The sequence below is a fragment of the Cinclus cinclus genome, chromosome 9 (assembly GCF_963662255.1).
Source record: "Cinclus cinclus chromosome 9, bCinCin1.1, whole genome shotgun sequence".
In the NCBI taxonomy this organism is placed as follows: domain Eukaryota; kingdom Metazoa; phylum Chordata; class Aves; order Passeriformes; family Cinclidae; genus Cinclus; species Cinclus cinclus.
The window spans coordinates 4,012,388-4,039,694 of NC_085054.1; the positions used below are offsets into that span (position 1 = coordinate 4,012,388).

The window sequence follows — 27,307 nt, forward strand, 5'->3', positions numbered from 1 at the left end:
TTTTTGTTCTGTTCATCCTGTCGTATTTATTTTTGAGGAGAATGGAAGGACTTGAGAAAAAAAGAAAAGTACTAAGTGGACAGCACCCCATGACTACTGGAAAAATAGGGCCTAGGACTTTTCAGAGAAAGGACATCTCCCTTTAGTTACCAAATTTGCTGGAAGATAACTTCCATCTTTCTTTTTTTTTTCAGCAGTGCTCTGAAATCAGTAATTGCTACACAGCTGCATGTTGGGGTGAGAAGTTACTAATGGTCAGGATGGCAATTAAGTAAGAATCAAGCAAAAAAAAGCCCTAAGAAATAACTTTGCTTTCCCAAAAACCCATCCTGGAATGTGTACTGTGTCAATGCTCTATTTGGAAGTGCATCTTTCATATACCAAATTATTGGGATTTTATTTGCATTTGAAGCACTTTATATTGCAGCTACTCCACTTGAGATTTTCATGTTTCTGTTGCATTTCCTATTTCAGACAGTAGCTTCTGCTTAAAGTCTTTCAAAAGGTGGAAAGCCAAACATGGTACTTCACAGCCTGCTAGAGAATGACTGTAAAAGGACCTTTTCATCATTGTAAAAGGTAGCTTTCATCTTCCTCAGCTTCATTATTTGACAAGCTATGTGCAAGGAATTTTAATTCATATATTATTATTTATAAAACAATATGGTGCAGAACTTTCATAGTCTCCCAGTTCCTTACATGAGTGCATCAAGTAGATCTACCCTCACATATCCAATCAGACTGGTTACTACCCTTTTTAATATTTTACTTTTATAACACAAGAGGACTTTTCAACAGCTACCTTCTTCAGGCAACAATTTTGGCCACTCTAAAAGATAACATTTGTATCCAATTTTTGTTTGTATTTTTTTTTTTTTTTGCACCCAACTTTATTTTTGTTTTTAGCCACCATGATTTAGTGACTCATGCATATTCTCAAAGGATTGCTTCTGGGTGTCAGGAGCAGATTGTGTAAAGAATTTGAAGCATGAGTTACCTGGCAGTTCTCAATATGCTGTCACACCCACTCCCATTGCCTAATTTTACACTAGTGCTCTTGAGCATTCTTTCCTGGGATTTTTGTGGGAGCTGGCAGCAAACCTTCCTAAAAGAAGGCTCAGTAAAGGTGAACATTCATTTTTCTACCACACTACGTACAATGTATGTTTTGACTCAAGTATGTAAGCTCAATCATTTTTTGAGGAGCATTTTCATTCTTTAAAAAACATCTAATCCATTACTCTTCATCAAAACAGTGGAACAGAAGAACAAATTACTTATTTGGCCTGGTCATGCAGTAGTGTTATAATTCTGCCTTTAAGAACTTTCTTCAATTAATTCATATCCATTCTTATGCATCTCGTGCATAAGTAACTGTCTGCCTTTCCTTACACGCCATTGGAGGAGTATATACAGCTAATGTTACATCAAAACACCCTGTTAAAATGACAATAAAAGTCAACAATATAAAACCTGAGACCAGTCTGGAATATTCTGTAGAAAAAAAACCTGAAAGGTAACAAAAAGCTACTTTGAAATTATATATTAAATGAATCCCTTTCTATTAATGGTGTACCAAACCTGATCCAACAAAGCACACAAATCTATTATTAAAGATATCCCAATGGCAATCCTCAAAGTTTCCCCATTAACATTGGAATTCAAAGAAAACAAACAACAGATAAAAGTGAGTGTGGCCAAGAAGAATTAAAAGGAAAAAGAAAACCTTATTTGGCTTTCTTTGAGACATAACAAGTTTACTTCAACCCTCATTAAAACATGGCTTGGTTTTCAGCTGCAATAACCCTTCAATCTTCCATCTGCAAATGCTTTCCTGGTATTGAAAGAGCCTTTTATTTTCTACTTCACCCCTCTGCAAGATTTCCTGCACAACACTGATGGGCAGAGCACCATAACCTCTACACTCTTCAAGCATTTATAAAGATCTACTGCAACACTTTACCTGTGTTTGTCATTGTCAATGAAGAAATAAACAACTTGTGTTAGGAATGTAACTCTTTGTCCAGTGTAGTTTTACAATCATTTATATTCTATAATAGAAATTACTTTCGTGATTTCTGGTTTTGGTGTTTGTATTTTAGAGATACAAAACTTGTACAGCAATTCTTTCTGCTCATTATTCCATCATGCCCCCTTCTCCTCAGCTAGGATTTCAATACAATGGTCCTTTACAACCAAAAAACACAACCAAACAAAACAAAAAACCAACAAACTCTCTTCAGCTCCAATAGAAAGGGTATTTGCAAATAGTTGCTAGAGGAGGCTGACCATTGTTCCCATCACTGTAGTTCCTTTGCAGAACTTACTCCCTGATGTTAGTGTTAAAGAAACAAAAGCAAGAAGCAGAGATGGTACAGATGGGCTAAAGCTAAAAAACTGAACTATGTGTCACCCCAACCCTTCTTACCCAGATCCATGCTTTTTGAGGCTTTCAGATTAATTGATTCAGACGGACTGGCTGGTGTCAAAGATCTGAAGTTGATGTGCTGATCTGTTAAATGAACTGCTGAATTTATGATACGGCTGTAGGGAGAAAAATAAAAAGTTATGTAAAGTATTAAGGTACCAGTTCAAGCCACAAGTGAACTAATTAAAGAATGCACACATATACATGTGTCCCTTCCTCCAGCTGCTTACAGCATGCATTTTTAAAAACAGACATTGATCCTCAACTTCCTTTTCTGAAACTTAACACTTTCAGTCACTTGGTTTCCCCATCCAGAGATGGAAATGTAAATGTAAATTATTAGTAATAACTTTCTTTTCATTTTGCTAGCTGTATCTGACCACTGCATTTCCAAACAACATCCTACAGAATGTTGGAGAAATACTGGCAGTGTACCTGGATCAATTCTACTTCATCTGCTAATACAAAATTATTTTATAGCCTTGCACCACTTACACAGAGGCTGGAGGTCCTATAAAGCATGCTATGAGTAAGGAATTCCAGGGCATTGTACTTGATGGCTTTGATTTTTATTTTGTCTTTTTTTTTTTCCCATTTTTTTATTTTAAGGCAACTTTCTAAACATTTCACAGTTGCACCTGAGTGAAACTCCAAGTAACTTTCAGCTCAAAATGCAACACCTCATTGCAAGCTGAAATCTTATGTGTCTCTTTCTGATTGGAAACACAAATTACTCTTTTAAGCAGTTGTAAGCAAAAAGGACTTAGAAAACCAAAAATATTTATTTCCAAGTAGTTCAAATGGTTAAGTTTTACAGTGTCAAAATACTTTCTTAAGCATTCTCCTGTGCATTTTTTTTTAAATGCCATTTCAGGGAAATCCATGTGACTTGATACAGTAATTCAATTTGAAGAGAACTTAAGTTCTAAATGGAAAAAAAAATACAACACTGGAAAGGTCAGGGTGGGACAAAAGGCCTGTAAATTCATCATCATTTTAATACATCATCAGCATTTAAGAGAATGTTTTTCTCTTAGGAACAGATTCCAACAAGAACTACAGCTGAGAATATAATGCCAAATTGCATTGATCTGTGTAGACTTGTTTGTTTATCGTGTCATACACACCTGCCTGGGAGACCAGAAATAACAAAATTATTCTAGTGCAATTACTGTGTGTTAGCAAAAGGAAAACATTTATGAAAGTCTTGCATGAAGCATGCAAGGTACCCATAATAAAATATATGCACTCTGACACAACCAATCACTTAAAGGGTAGTTTTTACTCATACCCATGCACACAAGGACAGACACATGGCTAAATTTTTAGCTGAAATGCATATTTTCTTATTTTCTTATCATTGCAGTAGATGCATGACTATCAAACTGAACACACAGCAAATGAGGAAACAATGTTGAACAGTGCATGTCAGCATCATCATCAGGACTGGTTGCATTCCTCATCATCAGGAGAGGCTGAAATGATGCCTTTGATTTGAATCCTGTGCTACCTGAGATAGAGAGTATGAGCCATTGTGAACTTCAACATGTTTACTCTTTTTTCTGCACCTCCAAACTTCTGTATTTACTAAATTTACTCAATATTTACTTTACTTACTATGTGCTGTCAAGCACATCAGGCTTTGCAGAAGTATCTGAAAAATCTACCCAATACCTTTGGTATTGGTAAAGTGTTCATTAATTTTTCTCCTACACATTTCAATGTTCAGAGTTACTGAAAACTCATTTTGTAATCCCAAGAATATCTTTTTTGTGACATAAAGAGATTCAGTTTCTTACAAACTGTGTTTAGCTTGGATTTTAAAACTTTAAGAGACTTCACACTGCATTTACACATTGCACCCACAGTACAGTTTTAAATAATTTTTTTTTTTTAATTGGCATTATTTGGGATTTTTTTTGTTTCACTGAACACAAGACAGGTATCATCTATCATGGATAGCAGGCATACTGCAGCTTATGTACAACTGAAGTGAACAACACACTAAATGCTAAAATAACATTCATGGCTTATATTAAAAGACCTTTCAGGTGACTAAAGAAAGTGATATTTATTTTTTTAAAAGTGGTTTTATAATTGATTAGAACTATTATCACAACTACTACTGAGCAATTAGTGCTGTAAACATTCAGAAGAGCTGAAGTCCAACCTGTGATTACAATCCTCATTCAGAAGATCCTCACTAGGATGTGGTGGGAGAGGTGGAGGGGTTTCGTTTTCACCATTGCCATGATCAGAAACTTGAAACTCTGAAACAAAATTTAGAAAGGAGTTAAATAACCTGCAGAAACAACTGCATTACACCAGTTCACTGACTGATGACTGGAAGGCCTAAAGCAATGCTGAAGTAAATCACAAATTATTCAAATCCCTGAATTAACTAAACTAGAATTAAAATCATACCAAGCAGAAAATACACCCCTTGGGATTTTCCTGAAGAGCTGATTTTCAGATTTGCATATGTATAATTAAAGGTAAATATAGGGAAATTTTGTCATTATAGTGAAGTTGAGTACAAGGCACAAATTGCTTTACTCCATTTTAGTGGAGGGCTTTACTCCATTTTCAACTTCTCCATAGCTGCATTCAAGCTGATTGTAGGTTCATGATTTCAGTTCCTTTGATGGGGAGCATTTACCACCTTTCATGTACAGAAGAGAGCTCAGCAAAGAGCTCAGAAGAAGAAAAATTTCTGTTATCCAATAGCAAGAGAACAAAGAGGCATTTCTTAATTACAGTCTTCACTTTCCTACCATTATGGTAACTCCTTCTTTACCTTTACAAACAGCACTCAGATAACACTAGAAAATTACTTTTTACAAAGACAAATATGAGCTACTAAAACCATTCAGTGGTTTGCTAAGCAACAATACTTAAATACCTGCAATATTTAGTAAGACTGCTGTGCTCACTGTAAGCCAGTTCATTACTGTCCTATAAATTCATTTCTCAACCCAAGGGTATCATCTTAGAAAAAGTCCCTGCATTTTTCAGTGTAGAATATGTCCTCACCCCTCTCAGACTTAAGAGGAAACATGGACACTTCCTTGGGTTTCAGTGGCAGGTAAGCAAGCTGACAATAATGACATGCCACACTTTCACATGACCTGTTCTGTTGCATGGAATGCTGGCAGTCTTTTTGTACAATCCTGTCTGAAAGCACTAACCTAATCTGGGTGAAAAAGGCTTGGCAAGGAGGGATCAAAAGAGAAAGCAATAGATTATATTTATTTCATAAGAGCACTCATATAGCAAACAAAAAAGATATGGGGGGGGAAAACATTCCAACTAAAAACTCCCCCAAAAAAACAAATAAAAAACAACCCCCACAAACCCACACTATTAGCTCAAGAATCCTATAGAATTCCTATTGTCTGGATAGCCTCTTAAAGATGAGAATGAGAAAAAAATAGCTCAAACCCTGTATCTCAGGAGAAGTGTGAGCGTCATAAAAGAAAGTGAGGATAAGCAGATGAGGAAGAAAGTTTTAATGAGACCTTAAAGAATGATTGTCAGTCTGATGTAAAATGTAGATATGCTACCTTACATACACACATGGGCTTCTTGCACTGTGATCCCCATTCTTTCAGGTTTGAATATAAAAACAGGAAACAAATGAGAAGTAAAAAGCAATTTCTCACAGGAAAAAGAACTTAGAACAAAAGAGGAAGTCATATTGTTCAGTGTGATACCAAATGTAACTACCAAAAGGAAGGAGACTATGAAGCTCTGCAAGAAGGCTGCAGGACATTAGTAAGAAATGCAGGTGAAATTTCCTGTCAGAGACTGCAAAGTGATGCACATGGAAGTAGGGGAAAACTCCTGAGACTTACACAAAGGTTCTTATGGCTCTGGAACAGTACATTAGATGTGCACTGGATTGTTCTTTCAATATATGCTCAGTGAAGTCAAAGGAGGCAGTCAGTGTCAAGTGCAAAAAAGTCCAAACACTCCAACTAGAACTCAGTAGTTAATGGTGTGCCTCATTTTTAAAGAGCATCTAAGGTTTCATTCTTCCTATCTGAAAAATGACATAATATAATTCAGAAGCATATTGAAAAGGCAGCAAGGATAGCTGGACACAGGTATAAACACTCCTAACAAGGATCACAGATAAGGATTCTTAGTTTAGAGAAAGGAGCAATAAAAGGGGATCCACGAGCAGTCTGTGCAATTGTAGAAGCTGTGCATAAGGTGAAAAGGAAGCTCTCACTGTCTCATGCACAGTAACAAGAAGGCAAACAGTTGAACTATCAAGTAGCACAACTAGGACACACACAAAGTGATGTTTTTCATCATACCCATGAAGATACTTTGGAAACAAAATTAAAAATAAAAAAAGTTTAAGAAATGTACCAAAAGTTAGAGATATATCCTTGGCACAAGGGTCCAGACAGAACCTTTGACTTACTAAGTCCCTAAACCACTGATTATCAAAATTAGGAAAGAGGTGTCTGACAGTGAAAGCTTAAAACCTCCCTGAAAATAAAAAGGAAAAAAAAAAAAGCATCAAAAATTAAAAAAAAAAGCTTGAAAACGCCCCAAACCCAAAAAAGACCCAACAAACAAACAAAAAAATCTAGAACCACACCCCACTTCCACTGTGGTTAGCCTTTCTGAGCAGTCTCCTTCAGCCATGGCAAGGGACTGAGCATATCATGTAGTTATACTAACTTGGATTCCCAGTAATTGGTACAGCATTTCACCAAGGCTGTTTGATCATGGGTTACCACTGGTATTTGTCTTACAGTAACAAAAGGGTACACACAGCAAAAGTCAGACTTCCTCAGTGAATCGGAAATGATCACAGGGGATTTACAGCTCCCAGTAAAATGGGAGCAGGAGCCAGAGCATGAGAGAATTTAACCTAAGGGGCAGTCACTGGCTCCATGTTTTAGACCTCAGGAAATGACCTTAACGGATCCAGATAAATCCAAGCACTGAACAAAATGTATTGAATTTTCAGATATTAAACAGACTAAGAGAGTAAAAAAAGAGTAACTCAAGCAGAGTAAAAATTGAGTCTGTCCGTAAGACGTGTGCAGTATTTACAGGGAAAATCTAAGTAAGTAAAAATTACACTTCTTGATTTTCTATCTTGATGTTACCACATATGTAGGAAAACAGACGTGCTTGTAGAACCATGAAGATTCAGCAGTCCCTGGTAGTAGAGAAAGTTTGATTATTTTACTACTTAACAGAGAGATGACAGCATTTTCCCTAAAAGTATTTATAATATAGGGTTATAAGAAATATATCAGAACCACTAATGAAACACATTCCAGTAATCTTTCAACACCAGAAATGTAAAGCTGCTGGCACTAAAGTAACAATTCTCCAAGAGATTGTTCTAAAAAACACCGTGCAACAGCTTGGCAGCAAAAGAAGTGAGGACCTGAAGGCAGCAAGTGTTATTAATGCAAAAATAGAACAAACACTGGCATTTCAATATTGGATCACTATCCCCTCCCCCTTTATTTAAATATCCACAGGCAAGGCAAAATTTAATGTTTTGGCTATAAGCACTTTTCTCCAGACATTAGTTTTTCTTGCTCATGTATAATAAAAAAGACTCTTAAAAGAGACAGCAATATTAGCAGACCTAGCTTCAGTGTGTTTTTGCTGAGCTTTTATAAGAATTTTATTGGTAGGAGCAGTGAAGGGTACTGGAAATAACTTATTAGAAAACGTTAATTAAGAAAGTGACATTTTATGGAACATGATACAGCTCCTACATTAAATTCTCACATCAGATCCCATATTATGTTAAAAATCTCTTCTGTGTTTTATTATTCTTTGCAAAATCATACCAACTGCACTTCTATGTTCAAGATGTGGACAGCACACTGGGAGCATAAGGATCTGTTCCTGCCTGACACAAGAAGCTCACCTGGTCTGTGACTCATGTCCTTAAACAGACACACAACCCAAAGTTCATAGCTGAGATAAAAGAGGGTTGTGCACGGGCAAAGTGTTGCACCCTTACAGATGCCTTGAAACATTGAGGATAAAACTCTTTAAGAAACAATGCAAAAAAAAAAAAAAAATCAACCAGTGATGGGAGGAAATAGCTGACAGGCTCATATGGAAAGCAGAATGAACACTGGCTCAATAGTAATTAAGACTATGATTTCAAAATAAGAGAAATATTTCTGCAATGTGTGAGACTAGTGTAAGTCCAAGTTGTCTTTCACCAAAACAATTTCTTATCACAGCCACCCCACAGCCCTCCTGGTGCAAGTGCCTGTGCAGTTTTCCATTAAATTGCTCAAATTTTACTCATCAAATGCCAAATCTTGAACTGAAATCACAATACAGTGAGATCCTGAGTAAGTGGTAGTAACAACTTTGTCATCTCTTGTCCACTGACTCACGTTCCAACCACTTCCCAGCCACGCCAAACCCTCCCTGTGCCAGCAGCACTCCAAAGCTTCCTTTTCACATCTGACACACTCTTCTGAGGCCATCACTTTTTTTTTGCTATAATGCCTTCTTGCCATAATCCTTTAATTAAAAAGATGCCTATTTAAAATAATTCTATGGCTGAGCTGAAAATCAGCCACCCTGATTTTTCAATCACAGTTGAAGAATCCTTATCTGAAAGTGCAACTCTTCCACATACTTTGTTTTGAATTTAAGTGACAGGTTATCAGTTGCCATTCATCTGCATCAATGGCTCCAGAGCATTTGCTTTTATAGTTTTAAAGGAAGCATTAAAATGTATTTGCTGCTTTCTGATACTTCTTTGGTAATGCCTAACTCTACAGGGCAGCCTAGCTCCAAGGACTGGACCTTTTTCTCTTTAAACTGCAGAATGAGCATAAATTCTGTACAAGAGGAACATAAGGTAGATCTAAGCAAAATGATCTGATCCCTGAATATTTACAATGCTTCAGGCTGTACCTAATTCTTTGCCTGGAGTCACACTGTCAAAATATTGAAGTCAACACAAATAAGTTACCCCTAAATTCTACGGGAGTTTCTCTTTCTAAAATTCTCTTGAATTTTACAGACAAGGGCTCTTTGGTTTTGATTAAAAGTACCCACACAGTCATCACAGCAGCCTATGAAATTACTTTTTGCAGGCTGCCCTGATTCCACAGTTGTCTAGGAAAGTGGGAAAAATCATGCATAATTCAACTACATCAAAAAAAAGCTTTTTTTCCTACTGAAAGGTATTTAGCTATGTGCTTGGCTTGAAGAATGAGAGCATACTTAAAAGGATACGGGTCAAGACCATCTCAAATACTTGAACTTTTCAAATAACTAGTACCTTGCTGAGTCAGGAGCAAATTGAACAGATAGTACAGTATGCTTTCAGAAAGGAAAAAAAGACAGGAAGAGAAGTGGCCTTAAATGCTCTTACTAGTATGCTTCCATATGCTCACATATGTAGGTTTTCTTTGCACAATTTACACAATTACCAAATTCTTTTTAATGAGTTCATTAATATAATTCCAATTTCTAAATTAAGGGGATGTTTCTAACCTTTGAACAAATTTTACCTTAAAGTCTAAAATAAGCCAGTGCACTCTTCAAACATCATGTTTTAGTATAAATTAATTAAGCTTATAATAACCTAGGACATAATCTAAAAATTAAATGCAAAAATCATTGTGCTCATTAAAGATATATAGAAAATAAACATTTTGACAACATATACTTTGCACTCATCATTTGTTTTTTTCCAGCCTTACGTGTTGGGGCAGCGAGCTAGAAACTGTTACTTAAAGTGGAATTTGTGCCAGGAATCTCATTCACAACTTCTGAGTCAGCTCTCCCACCCTTGCTGGATCTTCAAGCCTCAAAGTAACATAGCACGCACTTACTCTAATTAACTGCTTTTGGAGGCTGTGGATTTCAGGAAACAAAACCACAAAGCACTCTCTGTCTCAGCACAGAGGAGGAGATGCAGAAGCTACCTTTTATTCCTTCCTGAGGACTGCATGTTACACATTGCTGGAGAATGGTATCATTGCGTCGGGAGGCAGCTGCGAAGTGATGACTCCCGTCGAAGGCTGATTTCTGAAAGGATCCCTGGTCTGAGCGCTCCTAAGGGAAAACCAGAACCACACATTGCAACACAGAATTTACACATTCAACAAGGCAGAGGGGCATCCATCACTGCAGACGGCGCACGGACACAGCGTGATACAACGCGCTCGCTGCCTATTGCCTCCTCTCAAATGAGAAACCTGAGAGAGCTCTTCAAAACTGCAGTCTGCTTTTGCTGACCACGAAATGAGAACAACATCCAAGCAATAACAACCATTAAGAACGATGCACAAAAAAATGAAGATTTTTTTTTTTTTTTTATGACCCACAACTGGCTTTGTTCAAATTCTCCATCTGGGAGGGCAGCTTGTGACATTGTCAACACAAGAACATGGGCAATGCCAATGGTATTTTTCTGCCAGCCAGCTGGTTCCCTTCTCCCCGAGACTGAGTGCATATGTTCTGATGATCACACACTAGAACAGTTTTGCAAGTAAGGAGTTACACCAAACTCCCAAACGCAGGTCTTCTGGCTAGCAGCTAAACAAACTCCTGTCACACCTCTAGTCAGCTTTTCTTTTCAGACATTTCCTACTCCCCCCCCACGCCACAGCTCCTAATTTATTCTCCTGAGCAGTTGCTCAAAGGAAAAAAGTTGGGGAAAAAAAATATAAAAATCACAGTTTCTAAAACTGGGACAGACCCAGAAAGACATTTCCATAGTCATTATTCAGGGAAAACCAGAAACCCACACAGGGGAAATATTATGGCTAGTTTTCAAAGCAACCTTTATATCTCCTGCCATTTTATATTATTTTTTTTGAAGCAGGATCCAACTGGCTTCTATTTTTAAACTGCATGTTCATTATGTCAGCAAATGTTATATTAAATATATATTTTTTTAAAATTCCATAGTCACATCTACAGAAAAAAGCACGTATCTAACCCACGTAATTTATTTTTAAAATTGTGCAAGAGGTTTGATGTATTGGCAAGTTATTGCCTGCAAACCAAGACATAAGGAAGGACAGCATGTTACACCTCCTTGCAAACTGTTTTTTCAAGCTTACTAATAAAAATAAAATAATGTAACTTAATAAAAATAAAATTGCAATAAAATAGTGGTAGAATAAACACAGTGAAAACAAGCACAAGAGAATGGAAAAATTGCACCTCAGAACACAAATGAGTGCTGGGGTGCTCGTGGTGACAATATGGCTACAAATCTGAGCTTAGTGGACAAGTGGCACATGCAACATTCTTTTCCTCACTGCAGAATCAGCCATTTGAAAAGGTTATTTTCAACCTCCATACAGAAACACACACACACACACCACACAAGCACTGACAGTTGTGTTTCCTCTTGAAACTGGAGTCCTTAGTTTACATAAACATCCTTAGGTTGTAAAGTCCACATTTACTGCTTTTTCAAACTACCCATTGGAAACACGGTGGGATAAGGAGCCTTGAATTAACAGCAACAACAAATCTGCTTTTCCAGCTCTTTGATAAATGACAAAATCAATATCCCAACAACTGATCAGTAACCAACCTAATTCAAGTATTCAGCTTATAAAACATAGCTGTCATGGAAGACCTCCATTAGTGTCCTGCCCAATAAAAACAATAATGCATTTCTAAACATATTGTCCTTCTGCCAGGCTGAGATGCAATGCTCGGGTAGATGTTTTGGGGAAAGGGAAGAATGGGCACCAACCCATTTCTGCTGTGGTCTCCAGACTCAAATGGAATTACAATTGAACGCAAAGACTACCCTATAAAAATTAATTCCTGTCTAAAATGAATTTGATTCAATCAAGACCTCATTATGCATTCTTCATAGGGCATGAGTCAAGACTATTTACCTCCTTCATACATCTGGATAATATTCAAAACTACACACTTAACTATAAAAAGCAGCCTCATACTTTTACTAGGTCAATCTGATATTTGATTGGAAGCTTTTTTAAAAGAAGTAGCTTTAGTTAAAGAAAGAAAACTCACAGGACTGAACTTTATTTGAAGGTGAGCTCCCTTTCTTATACTCCAAAAGTGCACAATAAATATAACATATACTTCATAATTCTTCCTTACAGCAGGATGCTGTCACACATAAAAAGAAAGCAAAAATGTATTCTCCCCTAACATATTCCAGAATTGCTAATGGATACTTCTCATATTTTCCTGGCACAATTGCCATTGTGAGGCTTTTCCAAAGTGTCCTCCCAACAAAGTAAGAGCGTAATATTTGGGAAATTATATATTTCTAAATCAATTTCTCAATCAATAATGATGGTAGTAAATTACATAGAAAATTATCAGAAAAATATTTAAGAGTCAATTAAATTACAAGACACCTGCATCCTCTTCCTCCCTCTGGAATTTTATGCAAATACACCCACAAACATGACTGTTTGCAACATTTTAAAATGTTCCCGTAATGCTCATTAAATAAGAAGCTTGAAATATCTCGGAATTTTATAATGAGATTTATTACAATCTTTTACACCCCAATCAATTTGTACATCAATCAATTTGTACATACTTTCATTTTAAAGTTATTTAAAACTTTTTAAAATGTTTGCTCAAGGGTTAAAATCAAAACTGTGGTGAGTAGAAAAGGCACACAGTATATATGCATACTATCTATGTAAAGATGAGAAAAGAGTGTGCAAATGTGTGTGCATGCATAAATGAAAGAGGGAGCAAGGGGGATCATAAAACCAATCTTATTCAAAATAAGAAGTGACTGGCAAACATCAATTTATATAATGTCCAGAAAACATAATAGTTATGTTAATTATGTTATGTTAAAAATGTCTTTCTTTTCTTATTTTGTTACCTTAAATAGATTTTATGTTAACCAACTCAGAAAGCCATCCTGAAGGAATCTTCATCTGACCAAGAAAAGTCAAATATTTAATTCCTTGAAAGTCAAGGAAAAAAAAAAAAAAACCCAAAAGGCAAGATAAGTCCAGAAAAACACACTCAAAAAAAAAAAAAATACATTAAGTACTAATGAAAAAGAAAAAGCAAGGGTAAAGTAAAATCCTAGTCACACTAAAGTACTCAGGTAGAACAAATGAAATCAGAATATCCCAACAATTGCCTTGAGGAGGTAGCAGACAGTCAAAACTACATAAATATATTAATCCTAAATTAACTTTTTTAGAAACCATATTTTCTTTTGTTCTAATACCTGTTGACTCGAAACAAGAAGCAACTTTTGGCCTGGTCTCAACGAGACCAACGAGACCAGGATATATCAACCGGAAACATTTTGCGAGTCCCCTCTCCAAGAGAGAATCAAGAGGAAGAATCTCTCTGTGACCAAGCCTTTAGAACACCATCTTTTACACGCAAAACCACCGGGACTAGAAAGAGCTTGATGCAATAAATGCTTTTCCTGCCTCACCTCCGCGTGCAGCTCCAGCCTGCGGAGCACGACCAGCTGGATCCTGCCGCGAATGTTGCCCTCCATGGACATGGAGCGCCTGAGGGTTTCCATGGCCTCGTGGTTGGACTTGCCCAGGAGCGACTCCCCGTTCACCGCAACCAGCTGGTCGTTGACTCGTAAACGACCGTCCTGCAAGCAAAACACAAACGCAATTGTTATAAAAATAAAAAAATAACAAAAAAAAAAACAACCCACCCCCCCAAAAAAAAACAAACCCACGCGTAACTAAGCAGTGGTGCTACGAATGGGAAAGCAGACAATCAGACATTGCTCCTATAACTCAATAAATGAGAAGACTGGACCGTGGCAGAAATAAATTCGTGTCATGCAATTAGAAACTTTCTCCCCCTGTTTACTCCATTTTTTGGAAAGAGTTCATAGTGCAAATACAAACTTAGACGTTCATGCACAGAGCGCTGTTTTTCTTGCATTTCCGGTTTATTTGCATCAATTTAAGCAATTAAATCATTAACACCCCCTACCCCCCAAACAAAACATGTAAAACCAAAATGGTACAAACCACATAAACCCCACCCACCCATACCACCTCTACAAAAAATAAAAAAAAAGGAAAATAAGATTTTTGTTAGCTTAAAGGGCCCACACTACAACTGTTAGTATTCACACTGCAACCACAAAGGAGTACTACAACCTATTTTTCATGCATTATTATGTGCTATTAAGCTCCAAAACTTTTGTCTTACAACCTTATTGGTGTGTATCTTGTCACAATTCTCATGCCATCAGATGGGCCAGCATCCTCAGTACAGAATGGTCACTAAAACTTCATCATCCTTACTAATTCATGCTATCCCTATTTTACAACATCCAGAACTGCTGCCAATAACAAAATTAGGATTGAGCTAGGTAACCAATGCTTTGAACAAGTAATTCAGCTTCATTTGTCAAGGTTAACTGACATTTGTGGGTGTAATAAAATTGTGGACACTGCTATTTTGTGATTTAGGAGTCCTATTGCTGTTGTAATTATGATCTGTGATTTATTTCTTTTCATAAAAGAATGTGCCATGGACTTTTCTCTCTGTAACAAGAAAACAAGGTCTATTTAATTGAGACATAGGATTTCCTTTTAAAGCTTGTCAAGTTCACAATTATCAGGTTGGCATCAGACCTCAAACGGGGAGAAGGAATAAGAAACCAAAGACATCTGATACAAGGCAGTGGAGAAAGAGTAACGGGGAAGATTTTACACAGAAGAACAGTGCTTGGTTAAGATGAGCCTCATTCATTCACAGGCTCAGCACAAACTCTTCCTAAGGCACTCATCCAAACTGTTTACATATTTCATGCATCTGAGCAATACAAAATATATATATACCATTTGATTTCTATTTTTTCCTCTAAGATGTTCAATTCACTATTCTGCTATTGCTGCCAAGTCTAAGTCCTTTTTGAGTGAGCTACAGTAGCTGTGACACACCCAGCTTTATTAAGTGTTATTTTTGTTGGAACTGCATATTAACATTACTAGACCAGGGTACAGACAACCACAAAGCTGAAGAAAAAACAGCATATAACAAAATCCAAAATAAACTGGGATGGACAAGAAGATGGAAAGAAATAATTAGGAGATGAGTGACTCAGAGAAGGAAAATGAAGAGAAATAAAACTTTTCTTGGGAGGGTGTGGGAATGGAGGACAGAAACCAGAGAGGCCATTTGGAAGAGATACTGAAACCTCTTCCACCTCTCTGCTGAATATTTCATGCCAACTTAGATGTACATACAATCAAAGTCAGTGGGTTAACCCCACCCTTTCTCTGCATACAAATTATGCCATCACAAGAGCTAAAGTTTAGGGAGACAAGAGTTAACATTGCTGAACTGAAAATTTTATTATTTGCACATGTTGTAATTCCTCTGTGTTCAATCAAAATTTGCTGAAATGAATGGAGCTATTCAGAGCAACAGGAGTTCGAGGAAAAATATTTTATTTTTTGTAAGTTTCTGTAAGACTTTGAAAATTTTACAGGTCTTCATGTCCTCCCCTCTGTGGTCCTACAGTTTCTTGGATTACTGTTTTTCCTTTCTGCAAAAAACCCACATGTATAAATATCTGTTCAAGATTCTTCCTAAAGTATATACAAATACAATGCCAAATGCATCTTGCAACAACTACAGCTGTGAAGTATGCAACTGTCCTGAACACAGCATGCATTTTTAAATGAGTCACTGAGCCTCACACAGCCTCTGTATTGGCCCACTTTTTAATTTTCCTTGTAGTACTTTTGTATGAGACTTTATTTATATTTTAATTACATTACTTCTTAAAGGGCTTCTTTAGATGCATACTCCCTTCTTCCCACACTGTTATGTGCAGCATTTAAATGAAAAATTCAACCTGAATTCAACACTTCAATTGTGATAGAAGAAAAAAGATGTGCACCATTCATAAATGTTGATCAACCACACTTGCTAAGTCACCTGTACAAGACAGGCTGGAAGACAGCTGAATGCTGTTTTCACACAACAGGCAGAAGTTACTTCACAGAAAAACCTTTTGCCTTTTTAAAGACCAGGAAAAAAAATTCCTGACGTCTAAACAGTTTCCAAACACAGATTTTCACATCCCTTGTGTTATGGCCTGGTTTGGAAGCCTGAACTGCAAGAAAATCTGCTTGGCTCAAAACAAGCTAAATGTTGTTTTAACACGTTTCTTCTTTCATCTCTGAGAGGTAGGTTTCTTTGTGGCTTTTGAGCAGGAAAACAACATTTGGCATTTCAGTAGAACAGTTTTCAAATGCCATCTCTGGAACTGCGAGCGAGCTATTCTATTAAAGGCTGATGTTATTCTTCCCTCACTTACTCAAAAAATGCTGGGTTTTTTATGGCAACTCACAGCAAGGGGCAGTCTACCACCACATGGCTGCCACATTCTTCACAGCCATTCACAGGACTCCCCCTTTTTACAGTAGAGCAGGAAGATATAATGCCGTGATCTTCAAGGACTTATGTTTTTAATCAAGGCACGAGAAGCTATTTCCCTTGTCACACCAATGACATTTCTGTCAGAAATGCCCTAATGACAATTATTGGAATTACTCAATTTCCCCATCCGTTACTCACAATGAGCAATGTTTATTTCAACAGCATGAAGGTGGACCAAGGATGTTTGAGCTACACTATGTTTGATTTGAACAAACGCACACATAGAAAATACTACATCACTGTAATGGCTCTGTTTCATTTCAGCTGCAGTGGACTGCAAGTACCTGATCCTCAGGAATGTATCGTGAGTGAAAAGTCAAGATACCTCGAGGTGAGCAAGGCTGAAATCCCCAAAGTTAGGGGGAATGATGATGCATTTAAACTCAATCAAATGTTAGATTTCCCTCACATGAAAGGCTCTGCCCAAGTACAAATATCAAGAATTCCAGTAACCTCTTGATCTTAGGGATGTTAAAAAAATTGATACTTCAAAATTTCAAAAGAAGGTTAAGAAGGAACATAATGGTTCAATCAGCAAAAGCAACTGGTTTTATTCCTGCGGGATAGTGTTAGAATACAAACCTGCAACTTCTAAGGGATTTTTTTTTTGTTTGATTTTGTAAGTAGAGCATTAAAGAGGACTGAATCTTGCTGTAGCATGTATGATTCTACATGCATTGACATTTTCTAAAATCTTGAGCTAGGACAAAAGAAAAATCATAAAAGACAGAATTAAATACTTACGTTTTCCATTATGGTTTTTAAAATGTCTCTTACTACACTTGGCAATGCCACTAACACATTAGAGCTAGATTAATGTGCTAATATATAAGAAATCCTTAAAAATATTGGCCTCTCTTCAGACATTGGTTCAAGCCAATAACAAGTAACAGTAACAAAAAAGGATGGTCTGCATCTCATAGTCTACTCTTCACTCTAAAAACAACATGGGTAAAAGAAATTTAATGTCTCAAAACCTTTATACAGCATTAGAAGTATTGAGCATTTACTTTATCAGTGAAACAAATGTGTTGAAATTCTGTGTATTACATTTCCTCTTCTGAGGACAAGCAGTGAATGTACAGACAAGGGGATAAAGTTTCCCCACTTACATCAGCATGATACACCGATATGGAAAAAATTTTAAATTCTAAATGCAGAAGTGAGAAACAGTGAAAAATTCTCATGTCAGTGAACATTAAGATTTCCTCCTGTGACAGTTTCCCAAGAAAACACTGTACACTGAAAAGCAAATGCACATGTCTTAATCCATAATAATCCATTTCAGAGAATACCAATGAATAGCATGGGAAAATGCTCTGGACAGCTACCAGCTGGAAAAAAAATACTTTTTATTTCAAGACTTGCTCCAATAAGAGATTTAAAATAAGGACAGTAGGACATCTTTGAATATTTGTGCATAAACATGCCTACACTTTTTAACTTGATACAAGAAATTTTATTACTTGTTAATACCCACTGATTAGGTTGTGTTTTATATAAAGGTCATTAGACAGAACAGAGACAGCTGTTCTCCATGCACTGCACAACAGTAGACTGTGAGTCTTAAAACATTGCCAAAATGACTGCATTCTGTGAGCACTTGCACACAGGACAGAGTCTCTGAACAGTTCTGGTTGAAGCCAGAGCCTCAGCTACTATCTCTCTTGCTCTGGAGCCTACCTTCAGATCCATTAGCACAACACAGGTCTAATTGCTAGAAGGGTTATAATGAGGTAGAATGGAGAACAGCTCACAGGACTACAGGCCACCACAAGACAAAATAATCTAGTCATGGCTGACCAACTGCACCTGTTCACTCAGGGATCAGCACAGAAGTCCTGCTATAGTAGTCTGCAGACATCTCAAATCAAAATTAACTGCTCTGGAGTGAGCTGCTGTGGGAGAATAGAGAGTAGCAAACCCACAGAGCTAGAAAAGCTTGTCTTATGGGTCTGTGACATGACAAGTCAGGCAGCCAGCCCACTACCATGGAATATGGCTCCACAGGCTGGCTAGTCCAAACAAGGGGTTTATCCAAGGCAATGCACTGTCACTGCAACTGCTGTGGACACGGAGCTGGGAAAACAAAGAGGGCAGCCTCATTTTCACAGTAAAAAGAGTCATACTCTGCAGCAGACATGCACATGAATTGAGTTCATCCAGCCCTGATTTGGCCAAATGTGAGGTAATTCCACTCTGGTGTAATCCAGTCAGATGAAGATCCAAGATTTGAAATAACTGTGAGACTAGAACAGATAAATAACAGAAGCAGGGAACTATTAAACAGTCTCATGAAACCAAAAACCTGGATTATTGCTATTCACTAGCTGTTGTAAATAGATGATCATTGAAGTTTTAATGCTGTGAACTGTCTTACTCAGCAGGTTTATGTCAGTAGAGCAATTTACATAACGCTGAATTAAAAATTATTTTTACAGAAGAGAGAACTGCAAGGAATTGCCAAGATAAAAGACAAAAATTACATGGTGGTTGAACAGGTGTTAAACATACTAGTTCTGAAAGATTAAGTAATTTTTTTCCAATTCAGACAAGTTACCTTTTCCAAGTTTTATTTGGGGGAAAAGAATGCAGTCAACAGATTTCCTAGAGATTAGACAATAAATCAAATACTTTTTAATCATAAAATCTACAATAGTCTTTAGTGCTTAGAAGGAACAGAACAACTCATAATACTGTCATTTACCAATTTAATATCACCAATTCAATCCACCTCAGGAACAATTGATAACTTCTGCACAACTGATGTCAAGCTCAGTCAAGACATATTTTTAATACAGTGATAAAAAATATGATGAATAAAAAGGAAAATTATGAGAGCTTTTTGTTTACAGGCACAGTGTAGGTACCAGCTTCTCTGGGCCAATCAAACTTTTTGCTTCCTGTAGGCTGCAGGGAGGCTGGAAGGCAGCCTCTACTCATACCCACCATCCTTATCCTTCTTCTACTTCCCCACTTCCTGCAGCATCCAAATGTTCCATATGGTTTGCACCAATTCATTTTCACTTTGGCAAACTCTGCTGCTTCACACACAGCCCCAGAAATCATGGGGCAAAATGTTAGATGTGCTTCTTCCATACCTTAAAAGCAGCACCTCCGTGAATAACTGATTTGATGAAAATCCCAAGATCAGCTCCTGTCTCCCGAGATTTGTTGCCTTTCAAGCTCACACCAAGTCCAGCAGAGCCAGAATCATTCAGAGGAATCTCAAAGGTCAGCTGCTCTGTGGTTTCTGGAGAAAAAATACTGCAGTTTGGCTCTCCTTTCTGTTGGAGAAAACAAGGATGAAAATAGGGGTGAAAAGTCAGCATGAGTGGTATCCACAGATTTGTACAGTAAGAAATAGCCCTCTTTTCCAGAAAGCAGCTTGAAGAAACAGCCTTATAATCAACAGTGCATTTAGCTGACATTTTGTCACAAGATCTGGCTTAAAATGTTACTTTTAATGATACCTGGGAATATGCTTAAATAGAAGGCAAAATAGCTTAGTTCCACATGATATAAAACTAATGTTGCAGCAGAATGTAGAAAAGACATTTATACACAGCTGCATTAAAAATGTAAGCCATAAAACTCTCAACATCTTTACATGCAGCTCACAAACTATAATGACAGTTATACTGTTAAATCCCATTCCCTTTTGAAAATCAAGTTTCATCCTTAAAAAATTATCCTTCTCTTAAACCTGTCTGCAGAGGAAAGCTGGTGTAACAAAAGCAAAGGTGAAAATTGAAAGTGTGGTAACTTATTCTGCACTAACTCCCTTAGTACATACTTTTATTCCATAGAGGTTTGATTGTTCCTTTTGCTTTCTGGTATAGGTTAATCCCAAGATTTTCTCTAGATTAGAGTTCTGTTTACAAGGCTGTCAAGTCAAGCATACACAGCTACAGAATAATATAAGGAACTTGTTTTTAACTGTACACTGTATCTGCAGATTTGTAAGGCTGTCTGTTGCTGGACAGAGGAGGAGGGGGTGTGGTTGCCTTTTTAAAAACAGGTTAGAATAATAAAATTAAACAAAATCAAGTTCTTGCCTGAAATATTTATGTTGGCACACCTGAAAAATAAAACAAGGACAAGGAGACCTATTACAGAATAAAGTGTTCACGGAAAGCATCAGTGCAAAAGACCTTTTGCAACACAATAGTTTTTATTCTATTTTTCCTTCTCCACGTAACTCTAAGACAATAAACAGGCTTTTTTTTTTTTTTCTTGTAATCTGGACATTTTCTGTTCTTTGAAACAGCAGTATTAAAAAATTAATAGGAAAATATATTATGAAAAGGAAGCACACGGATGATTACGAGTTGAAAGATGACTGACTGCTGCCTTCCAAGGCCGTCAAATTCTTACGTCAAATTAACAAGCAGAGGCCACTTGCAATGAGTGCAGTAGCTGGGCCAATCCTCTCCCCCAAAGGGGTATCACTTCCAGGACCTAAGCTGCAGCACAAACAGTATGAATGCAATTGTCAGCAAGGGTGCCAGCAGTATGGATGTTTCCTCAGCAGCCAGAGCACACCTGTGCATTCAGCTATTGTGCTGTCCGATCAACAAGAGTATGACCCCAGAACTAGGAGCAGAAATTAATATCCTGAAGAAACAGTGGCACCTGAGTACACTTGGATTTCTTTCAGACACCCTTTCACTGATGACGAGCCACCAATGGGTAGAGAGGAATCACATCAGCCAGAAAACTGACTATCAATCTCAATCCCAATATACACCATGTTCAAATTTTTCCTGGAATGTAACTACATTATATTAAAGTCAATACAATTGGTCTACCTGACAAATATAAAAATGACATAGCATCAACACCAACAATTGTCTTGATACCAGCATTCACCTCCAGTACCTAAGTTACACATTTATACTTCTGTTTTTGTTTACCAGAAGTACAGAATTCTCAGTTACACATCTGTCACTCCTATTCCTTAATTTTGGATATGGACATCCTGAACATAACTCCCCAATACCTGTAAATTTGTAACAACTGTGAACAATACAGAGATAACTTGCAACTCCTCCTCTGACTTCAGAAGAACCAGTGTAAGGGAAAAAAAAAAACATTTTTGGCCTCCTAACATAACCATTTTGTGTTTTACTTTCTCAAGGTTTTAGAGAAAAGATTTTCTGCCAAATCTTTTGTTTATTTCAACTTGCACGTGTTTTTGTCAGTTGACTCTGAACTCTTAGATCAGAACTCTACTCAACTGGTGCATCCTGTCAAGAACTGGACAGAAGCAATCCTTCTCAGGGACTCAGACATGTGATGACTCCTGCCTTTAGGACAAGACTTGGTATTATTTTCCTGCGTGTTTCTGCTCTCCTTCCACTTTAATCTGTGACATCTGCACTAGACTTGTCCCTTCTCTGTGTCAATAGTGTGGTTTTGTCTCTGCCCATACCAGGAGGAAGGCAGTGAGGGGAACACAGAGCACACAGAGCACACAGAGCACACAGAAAACACAGAACACACAGCTCCTGGTGTTCATGCCCGCCATAACCAGAGCAGTCACTGGTTTATAGTGCTACCTCAGCATCATCTTGGACTTCATCTAAAGCTCAGTTTGGTCACCCATCAGAGTTGCTCAATATTCCCTATTTCCCAGCTTCCTTTAACATAGTTATGCTGTGCACTAGCCCTTGTTAAGTAATCTACCTCATCAGTCTATGCATGCCCAGATGTGTTCAGCAGGAGTCCAGACAAGAACAGCAAACTTTTGTCTGTATCTCATTTCCTATGTTTTCCTTAGTACTTAAATTGGAATCTGTAACATTTTTCTACCATTTTCCTTGCTACAATTTTCTATGAAACAGATCACTTAATCATATCAAAACCTCAGTAAATTTAATGTAAGAGGCTATTACCTATTACTGGAGAATGCTCTAATATTTTTTAAAGTCCTTCACAAGTTTCTTGTTGAACATAGTCCAATCATCCCAAACATCTCTCCTTTTCATTATTTATATTCAGCTTTATCCAAAGATCCAGCAAAAACTGATTTAAAAATAATGTTGAACTTTGTCTAATAGTACAATCAAAATTTTGTTACCCATGATGGAGGGTGAATGACGATTCAAAGGTTTCAGAGGGATGGGCAAGAGGAAAGGAGATGCATATCTACAAGTCAGTGATTAGTTCACTGTAAGGCACGTAAACTCTGTCTTTACTCCCTTAAAATTTTCCTCAGCTACCCGCTGTAGCATCTGATAGCAAATGCCTGGTAGTAAGTCTACAACATCAAGACTATTTGGTGCAAATACAAGACTGAAATTTTTTTTTGTGGGAGGACATGAGATGCAGCAGAAAGCAGGAAAACCAGAGGAGAAAAAAAGGGATGAACAAAACCTAGAAGCTTGATTTCATCCTATATTTGATTATCCTGATCATAATGGTCTTCCCAAGCAATACCTTTCACTGCCGACAAAGAGAGCTCTAGCCATCCTTAAGTTAACAGCTCATCAATTAACTGCTTCATTTGGGCAACTAATTTAATGAATGATGGCCCCTGTTCCTAGAATATGCAGGTATGAATATTAAATGCTGATAGTGACTCACAGAGCTGGATTCCTACTGCTTCTATTTCCCTGGCTTAGCTAAAACATTATCCCAAGACATTAATACTTTACAATGTAACAACCACCATCAGCTAAATTATGGGCTGGTAAAGGAAATTCTCTCCAATGCACTAAACCTTGAATTCTATTAGAAACACTTCTTACCTCAAGATCATCCTAGAATCTGAACTCACTCAAACATAGAATGAATGAAATGGGCTGCAACACAAATATGTTTCTAGCTGGAAAAAAACTTACAACTTTATGTTATAAATTACCAAGTCAACAACCACATCCTGTATTTTCCATAATAAATGTATCATACCCCAGCAGTTCAGGAATTAAATGATAGTATATCACTGAAGCTATTCTCTGCTGCAGACATAGGAAAGCAACTCAATTGTAGCAGGATAAACAAGAAATCTTCACATAAATCAAAGTCCAGATATCTAAGTGGTGATCCCTCAGGATGGTTAGAGCTTTGAGATACCTGGCCCGTACTTTTCACACAGTTCTAGAGTGGGTATGGTTGGAAGGGAGAACAGTGGGACACCAGGCCCGATCCCCCTGCTCAGGCAGGGTCATCCTGGAGCACACAGCACAGGATTGTGTCCAGGTGGTTCTTGCACATCTCAGTGAGGGACACTCCACAACCTTGAGCTCCCTCAGCCTTTCCTTGTAAGAGAGATGCTCCAGTTCCTTAATCATCTTTGTTGCCATCCTCTGGACTGGCTCCAGGAGCTCTGTGTGTCTCTTGTGCTGAGGAGCCCAGAACTGGACACAGCACTCCAGATGTGCCTCACCAGGGCTGAGCAGAGGGGCAGGATCAGCTCCCCGACCTGCTGGCAATGCTCTTCCTCATGCACCCCAGGATCCCATTGACCTTCTTGGCCACAGGGCCACACTGATGGCTCACGGACAATTTATTGTCCACCAGGACCCCCAGGTCCTTTCCCACAGAGCTGCTCCAGCAGGTCAATCCCCAGCCTGTGCTGGTTCCTCCCTGGATGCAGGACCCTGGATTTGCCTTTGTTGAGTTTCAGAAGGCTTCTCCCTGCCCACCTCTCCAACCTGTCAGGGTCCTTCTGAAGGGCTGCACAGAACTTGGGGGGATCAGCCAGTCCCCCCAATGAACCTGCTGAGGAGGCATCTGTGCCTTCATCCAAGCCACTGATGGATAAGGGGCCCAGTACTGAACCCTGGGGGACACCAAGGCACCCAATGAGCCCCTGTGCCACTGCTCAGCCAGTTCTCAATCAACTTCAGTGTCCACTCACCCAGTCCACGCTCCCTGAGTTGGCCTGTGAGGATGAGGTGAGAGAGTGTCGACAGCCTTGCTGAACTCGAGGTAGACAATGTCCCTCATCCATCCAGGTACTTGTTTCATTTTGAAAGACAATCAAGTTAGTCAAGCATGTGAATCCATTAGTGAATCCATGCTGGTTGCTCCTGATTACCTTCTTGTCATCCATGTGAACAGAGTTCCTTGAGTCTACCTTCTTACCCTTTCTGAAGACTTGGGGTGACATTTGTTTTCCTCCAGTCCTGGGGGTCTGGTTTGCCTAGGTATTCTCTAACCCAATCCTTCTTGACCAAGAGAAATTCTTTCCAACATTCCTTTACCCTTGTCTCCCAGGTCAGAGAACCCTGAGGGCAGGCCTCGTCAATGGTAACTCTGCCTTCTCTTCACCCCCTGTTACCAGGCTCCCTGTTATCTTTAGTAATGGCCCCACACTATCCTTGGTTTTCCTTTCGTTATGGATGTATTTGAAGAAGCTCTTCTTGTTGTCTATGACATCCTCAGTCAGATTTAATTCCAGATGGGCTGTGGCCTTCTTTATCTCATTTTTACTTACTCTGAATACCCCTCTATATTAATTCCAAGTGACCTGACCCTGTTTCCATCTCCTGTGTATTTCCTGCTTATGCTTGAGTAATGACAGGAGTCCACTGACCCACACAGGTCTCTTGCTCCCTTTGCACAATTTCTTGCTTATTTCTTTCCTTTAAGAGGGGTACATCGAGACAGGAATACTCTTACGTATTAATAAAATGTACTCAACAGAGTTGAGTTAAAGTTGAAGTTAAAAACAAACACCCCACAACCAAAAAACCTCCAACATAAAACTGAAAAACAACCTAACATTTCAAGAACCAGTCTCCAGTGTTCATTTTGTCCTTGCTGGGCAGGTCCTTCCTTCAGCTTTGCTAAATCTTAGCTTGTCATTTTTCGATGGTGTCTACAGCTGCAACAAGCTCGGAACAGTCCCCTCCTGATACGCACATCTCTGCAGCCCAGTGGTGTTTGTTCTCTAATATTTATAGGAGTCTGCCAGCCACAGCTTCTGCTCAAAGCTGTGGTTGCACCATCCAGAATTCTAGGCAGCTCCCGACCTCTCTCAATTGCTTTGGGAAGACAAAGATCTCCTCTCTCTTTCCCGGACCAGAAGGAAAGAGAGAGAAAATGTCTAAGAGGAAATCTTTTCGTTTGCTGTCCAGATTTGTTGGTGAAACAGAACAGGGCAAACAACCAAACAGGTACTACCCCTCTCAAGGGAAATCAGGACAGGAATGTTTTAATCTACCAATATGCCTGCATGCAACTTCAGTAAAATCAATTCTGACATTTACTGCATCACCAGAAACCAGACAGAGAAGTTCAGCAGAATTTATATGAAGGTGAGAGAACAGAGAGCTTGCTAGATATGAAAGCAGAAAGCCCTAATAACACAGTACTAAATAATATTCAGCAAGGCAGACTGAAAACCTGTACCTATCTGAGGGTCTCAGGATACATTTAATTAATCTTCTGCCAATGATTTTAATTTTTAGAAGCACACCTATACCTCAGATATCTGATTTCTTATTTAAAAGCTTATAATAAAGGATTATTAAAAATAATCTAAAATTTTAACGGTCTCACCAATAAATTCTCAGTGTTTCTAAGACCACAGAGAATAGTTTTAGCCTTCTCCTGCTCCCATAATACACAACTGTTCAGTCACCAGAGCAGTACAATCAGAATTATAACCTTTGAAAAAAGTACTGCACATTTTATTCTTCAACTTCCTACTTAGTCCATGGTTATATCTACACAATACTGTGTCAATCCCCTGTCTACCATGGACACCACTTTCAATTAGTCCTTTTATTTAATCTTACAATGCTTGTTCTCATTGACCACAGCACTTTTAATCTGTGGATTTATGATAACCTAATGCTAATCTTTCACTGGAAAGGTTACCTTATATATCCTTATTGTGTTTTTCACCAAAAGAGAAGCTTACCAAAAAAAAAAAAAAATAGCTCTCACTTAGGCAGGAAGGAAATAGCATTTGTTTAACACAACAAGAGACCTTTCAGTACCTGTCTGGTGCCCTTGACCAACACACTATTATGGCCTCTCAATATGCTGACTGCCCCTTGCCTGGCTGCTCATTTCTGATAAGAGATGTCAACTCCCTGAGGTGCCATTCAGAGCTGACAGCAAAAGCCAAAAGACCCAGGAGGGTTATTTTCGAAGGTTTATGAAGGAAATAAGACATTTGCATGCTTTTGCAATGACTTTCTGATAAAAACATTTAAATTGTGGCACCACATAACTATTATTGGCAGAAAAGCTTGAAAAGAAGATACCCATTTGCATCATGCTCCATGTTCTTTCCAAGCACTTAGCCACAATTAAGAAATACTCTGCTGACAGCTCAGTCATTCAGTCACTATAAAATCTGCACTGTATTTTGGAATAGACATATTGTAGCACTCTTAAAAGTAATACTGAAAGGTAATACACTTAATACACTGTTGTAATCTTGTCACAATCTAGTAAATAACTGAAATCAGCGTTGCATTTATTCATCTTTAGCATTTC

General features: G+C 38.1%; 1 protein-coding gene across 1 annotated transcript in view; it reads right to left on the bottom strand.

Annotated features, from left to right (window-relative positions):
• Positions 1–27,307, bottom strand: part of PARD3B (par-3 family cell polarity regulator beta) — a 390,492-nt gene that overhangs the window by 169,242 nt on the left and 193,943 nt on the right. The window contains exons 11-15 of the mRNA XM_062498095.1: positions 19,951–20,136; positions 13,860–14,030; positions 10,372–10,501; positions 4,599–4,698; positions 2,429–2,544 (exon numbers count right to left, since the gene is read on the bottom strand). Of these exons, the coding sequence (XP_062354079.1) occupies positions 2,429–2,544; positions 4,599–4,698; positions 10,372–10,501; positions 13,860–14,030; positions 19,951–20,136 (703 nt within the window). The remainder of the gene's footprint in view (positions 1–2,428; positions 2,545–4,598; positions 4,699–10,371; positions 10,502–13,859; positions 14,031–19,950; positions 20,137–27,307) is intronic.